Source organism: Epargyreus clarus, unplaced genomic scaffold (genome assembly GCF_041222505.1).
Source record: "Epargyreus clarus isolate Ecla_fem2 unplaced genomic scaffold, WU_Ecla_fem_2.2 ptg000008l, whole genome shotgun sequence".
Taxonomy (NCBI): domain Eukaryota; kingdom Metazoa; phylum Arthropoda; class Insecta; order Lepidoptera; family Hesperiidae; genus Epargyreus; species Epargyreus clarus.
This window is the reverse complement of record NW_027332216.1, coordinates 7,678,304-7,684,303: the sequence shown is the minus strand read 5'-3', so window position 1 is coordinate 7,684,303 and position 6,000 is coordinate 7,678,304. Positions and strand designations below refer to the sequence as shown.

The window sequence follows — 6,000 nt, the reverse complement described above, 5'->3', positions numbered from 1 at the left end:
ATAAAAAAGCAAAATATGTCACTATGACGTCGTTTGTTACTGAGACAGTTTATTTTTATTTTTTTATGCTATTATTTAGTTTTATTTATTAAACACAATATTTATTTTTATATGTAACAATTGTAGACATGGCACAAGAACTCAAGAAGCTTCAACCAAATACCCTCGGCAAAATAGCCCTACCGGTCAACGTAGAGAAAGGGAGAGTGACGTATTGCACCGACTTGGAGAAATCTGTAATTATCAGTAACTTCGAACGGCGTGGATGGGTTCAAGTAGGCCCAGAAGACGAGTGGAACTTTTACTGGTCCTTCACCCAAAATTGTCGAAACATCTTCAGCATCGAAAGCGGGTATCGTATGACCGATAATCAAATGATAAATCACTTCCCAAATCATTATGAGCTGTCTCGAAAAGATTTATTGGTTAAGAACATCAAACGATACAGAAAAGAACTCGAGAAGGAAGGTAATCCGTTAGCTGAGAAAACCGAAGTCACTCTCCCTAATAACCAAGTTGTAACGCGCTACATACATCTAGATTTCATACCCGTTACTTACGTGTTGCCCGCGGACTACAATATGTTTGTGGAAGAGTACAGAAAGTCACCGCAGAGCACTTGGATTATGAAACCGTGTGGCAAGTCACAGGGTGCAGGCATTTTCTTAATAAACAGACTTTCCAAACTGAAGAAGTGGTCGCGTGAAGCGAAAACTCCTTTCCATCCTCAAATCACCAGCAAAGAAAGTTATGTAATATCGCGTTACATCGACAATCCCCTTTTGATTGGTGGCAAAAAGTTTGATCTAAGATTATATGTATTGGTAACATCGTTTCGACCATTAAAGGCTTATTTATTCCAGCATGGCTTTTGCAGATTTTGTACTGTCAAATACGATACAAGTGTTACTGAGTTGGATAACATGTATGTTCACTTGACGAACGTAAGCGTTCAGAAGCATGGTGGAGATTATAACAGTCTCCACGGAGGAAAAATGAGTATTCAGAACTTTCGCCTATACTTAGAAGGGACTCGTGGGCGACCTGTGACAGAAAAGCTGTTTGCGGACATGCAATGGCTCATCGTGCATTCCCTAAAGGCTGTAGCCCCTGTTATGGCAAATGATCGTCACTGCTTTGAATGTTACGGTTATGATATTATAATTGACAATAATCTCAAGCCATGGCTAGTCGAAGTTAATGCATCTCCATCACTACAGTCTACGACCCATAATGATCGGATTCTGAAATACAAATTGATCGATAATATCGTATCGGTGGTTGTTCCAAGCGATGGCATTCCAGACGCGAGATGGAATAAAATTCCCACCAAGGAGGCTTTAGGGGATTTCGATGTTTTGATTGATGAGGAATTAATTGAGAGAGAGGACTCCAATTCACGTTACAATAAATTTCACCGGTACAAATCTTAGCTCCGAACATTGTAATTTTTTATTTGATGTTTTTATTACTTAAATAAACTGAAATAAAAATATATTGTTTTCGTACAGATTTTTATTACACGAATAAAATACCAAGACATTACATAATTTTATCGACAGAACCAATACACTCATAAAACGTTTCATTTAATAAACAACTTCAGCTAAATCCCTTTTACCCATAAAATCTTCATCGATAAGTATCTCAAAATCCTTTAATGCTTTAGTACTGGGGTTCTTGTTCCATCTTGCGTCGGGGACCCCATCCGGAGGAAGTACTACCGATAAAAGATTCTCAATAAGATTGTATTTCAGTATTCGGTCATTAACGGTCGTGGCAGTCATCGAGGGGGACGCGTTCACTTCAATGAGCCACGGTTTCAACTTATCGTCAATAATAATATCGTAACCATAGCACTCAAAGCAATGGCGGTCGTTACACATAACTGGTGATACGGCCTTTAGAGAATGAACTATCAGCCACTGTATCTGTTCGAATAGCCGCTCGGTCACTCGCCGACCCCGCGTCCCTTCCAAATACAATTTTAGATTATGTATGCTCCATTTGCCTCCATGTTGCGTGTTGTACTCCTTGCCGTGTTTTTGTACGCTCACATTCGTAAGATGTACATACATGTTGTCGAGCTCCGTAACGCTCGTGTCATACTTCATTGAGCAAAACCTGCAAAACCCATTCCGAAACATGTACGCCTTTAAGGGTCGAAAAGACGTAACAAGAACGTAAATCCTTAAATCGAATTTCTTTCCGCCGATCAAAAGCGGATTATTTATGTAGCGAGATATAACGTAAGTATCTTTGCTAGACAGATGGTGCTGTATATATTTCTTGGATTCGCGAGACCATTTCTTCAATTTGGAAAGTTTGTTTACGAGAAAAATTCCAGCGCCTTGGGATTTGCCGCATGGCTTCAGAATCCATGTCGTTTGTGGGAATCTTTGATATTCTTCTTTGAATAGGTTGTAATCCGACGGGAGGATAAAGGTTGTGGGTATCAAATCTAAATATAAATAGCGGGGATGATTTTGACCGTTTGTGAGTGTGACATGGGTTTTCTCGGCGAGAGGATTTGCATCTTTTTCTAACTCTCTCCGGTAGCGTTGTATGTTCTTCACCAATAAGTCTTTTCGAACTAATTCGTAATGATTCGGAAAATGATTTATCATTTGGTTATCGTGTAGTCTGTAACCACTGTCCAAGTTAAATAAGCATCGACAGTTTAAAGTACTAGACCAGTAAATATTCCAGTCTCCTTCAGGAGACACCTGCCTCCATCCTCGACTCAGAAAGCTGTTGATCACTATAGATTTATCGAAATCTGAACAAAATGTTACTTGCCGTCGCTCATGTGGTGTTTTCATATGACCATACATGGACAAAGAAGACTTTTTACTGAGAGACGACATCGTTTAACTTTGCAATATAATAAAATTGTTTATTTGTATATTTTATAGAATAAATAATATTTTTTGATTTAGTTCTGAATAAACTTGATTGACATTAACTGTCACTGTTACAGATTTCTATTTATCAATTCACTAAACATCATTGTCTGTACAAATTTATGTTCAGCTAATTTACAATATAATTTTATTAAAAAATGGGAGTTCATAAAATATATACATTCTAGTGCTAAAAGTGTAATACCTTTTATTTGAATGGTAATTAGTTTAGATTACTTTAGAGTATTAATCTTCAACATTATATATTCGACATTAATATTACATATTGGCATTAAAATCGGTTCCACATCCAGCCCTACAACTTGTTGTAACATATATACATATATTGAAAAAAAAAAACTTATAACTATTTTGCAAAAAATAAAAACGGCGAAACTATAAATAACTTTAAAGAGATTATTTCAATAGCTTATCACGAGTTGTTGGCTCGGCAAACAAAATACAGCGCAATAATGAGTATATTCTGTACACATTTCGAATTCATCAAACAAACTGTAGGATCGATAAAATTACCTTTTAAACACTTTGTATATAAAATCAGTAAAATAATGAGTTGAGTCATTAATGCCTCTCTTTTAATTGCCACCTTTAAAAACCACAGTGGTAGATTAAATTAAATTAAATTCCGTGTTTCACAGGGCTCTATCTCTTGAACAGTATTTTTATGTATTTACAGCTTTACTGTCAAACGAGGACATTAAAATAAAAAATAAAATAAATATAGTTTAAAAAACTAAAAAACACGCTTTTATGTTAAAATCAACTAAAAAGCAAAAAATAATCTTCAATCTAGGAATCAATTAAGGAACAGTAAATAGTATCATTGTGGAAAAAGCGTGGGGTGCTCCATTTATCAGGTTCGAAAAGCGCCCCACACTTTTTCCACAATTATACTATTTACTGTTCCTTAATTGATTCCTAGATTGAAGATTATTTTTTGCTTTTTAGTTGATTTTAACATAAAAGCGTGTTTTTTAGTTTTTTAAACTATATTTATTTTATTATTTTTAGTATTTGTTGTTATAGCGACCACCATCATGCATCGTTTGTAAAAAAATCAAGTGTCTATCTATTACGGTTTAAGAGATAAAGCCCTGTGACTCAAGAACAGACAGCGGAGGGTTTCGTTTTATCCTTTGAGTACGGAATCCTAAAAATCATTCTACAAGATGGCATTATACATATGTTTCAGTACATTTGAGTTATAGGGAAATAATATTATTATTTTCCAAAGCTAAAAATCAATCTAGTAACTTTGCCTGAACGCTCCATAAGGCGCTTTCTCTCGCCTCGAAAATCGTTAATCCTGAGGATATTGATAAGGACAATGGTACAAAATTATTAAAATCGTGTATTTTCATCGGTCCTCAATAAATCTACAAAGTTTGAACGAAATCTGGCCGTTTAAAGTGGGTCAAAATCGCGCCCAAAGAAGTCGGTTACAAACATACAAACAAACATACAGGTGAAGCTAATAAAAAGCGTGTAATAAAAAGCGTGTAATAATTAATGCATTATTGTTTGTTTGATTACTTAAATTATTAGTAAGTAATTCTTTATTACGTAACTAACTCATAAATCTTTAAATATTATAAATATAACGTTGTATTAAGTAAAGGACGATATTTTAATTATTTTATCAAAAAATTATATCATTCGCGTAGTAGCATGTTACATTAAGCGCCATTTTCCGGCGTGGGCCTACTTTTTGATATTCTGAATCTGTCCGCGAAAACTAATAAACAACAAAGTGATTTAATACATTAACTCGTACGTACATGCGGTTTGTTAGAAGTTAGAAGTTGCACATGTAACTTTTATTACTAGTTTATCTCCAAAAAACTAACGAAACGAGCTGCACAACGTGCTCCAACGTGGTTTGTACAAAGTTATGTGTTTTTTTTTACTGATTGTACTTGTATATTACTTAATATACTTAACCTTAATGAATTTAACTTAAGTACTAGATGATTAATGTATAAAGTTGATTATAATTTCAATGTACTCACATCGTTTTTAATAATATAAATATATACTTTAGGGCATATTAAAATTATAAGAATGATATACATGGGTTACAAATCTATATACAAATTTGATTTTATTTGATTTTATTGTCTGTTTGAAACATCCATATAAAATGTATGTTATTCAAATAACAATTTTAAATTGAAAAAGGAGATCATATTATAAAAAAAATATGAAATGAAAAAACAGGGCTTACGTTACTTACCACAAACATTGCAAATTGCTTATAATGAAGCTATTTGTAACAAACGTAAGTCGAATCTACACAATACGTAAACCGCAATAAACTGACTAGGCACGCAGAAAACAGGTTGAAAGTTACAACAGTTTTACTGCTCTACCTATTCATGAAGTTTCCGCTGATGGTGCTATGAACTAGCCGGATAGTTCGTGGAACAAGATGAGCCGCATAAACAGGAATCATGTTTACCCACATTTTGGGAACTCGGGTAGCTAGTTAAATTACAAAAAACTTTAATGCATTTCCGCATATGTGATACTGTTATCAAACCACTGTTGGTTTCGTAGAAAAGAACATTTTTAGTTGTTATTGAAGTTGCGAACGAGAATTCAGTCCACCTAATTATGAGTAAAAAGTCGCTTATGAATATCTGTAATCGACTCCATATGGAACAAGCTATAGCTGATCACAGTATTTGGATTACCACACTTTTCATTATACCTAAATATAGATTATGTAAGGTGGCTAGATCTTTCATGGGTAACTGTATTACTACAATAAAATACCCGACCACATCTTGAATCTCACAGAAAAAAAGTTTAAACTTGTCATGTAAAAAAACGTACTATAGGCTGAGTGATTATTTAACCGATCAAACGGTGTGGTTTGAAGTAGCCCCAGCTCCACATGTACCACTAGGTTAAGAGCCATTGTATGAAACGTTTATTTATTAAAAAATATATGTGTTATGGAGTTCCTTTCGCCGCTTCTTCTCCATAACGAAACACCTGGTGAAGTGGTGGTAGTTATATTGACTTTCAAAAAATGCTCTGTAAAGGACCTATTTTAAATTAAAAAAAAAGTGTG

General features: G+C 34.4%; 1 protein-coding gene and 1 pseudogene across 1 annotated transcript; one reads left to right on the top strand and one right to left on the bottom strand.

Annotated features, from left to right (window-relative positions):
• On the top strand, positions 1-1,504 carry LOC140744302 (polyglutamylase complex subunit TTLL1-like). The gene has a single exon (XM_073075863.1). It carries the CDS (start codon positions 129-131, stop codon positions 1,431-1,433), a length of 1,305 nt encoding a protein of 434 aa, XP_072931964.1. The 5' UTR covers positions 1-128; the 3' UTR covers positions 1,434-1,504.
• Positions 1,480-2,978, bottom strand: LOC140744303 (polyglutamylase complex subunit TTLL1 pseudogene; annotated as a pseudogene).
• Between the last annotated feature and the right edge of the window lie 3,022 nt (positions 2,979-6,000).

Bases quoted from the DNA above. Each gene is read 5' to 3' on its own strand.
- LOC140744302 (XM_073075863.1), top strand. From the start codon at position 129: ATGGCACAAGAACTCAAGAAGCTTCAACCAAATACCCTCGGCAAAATA.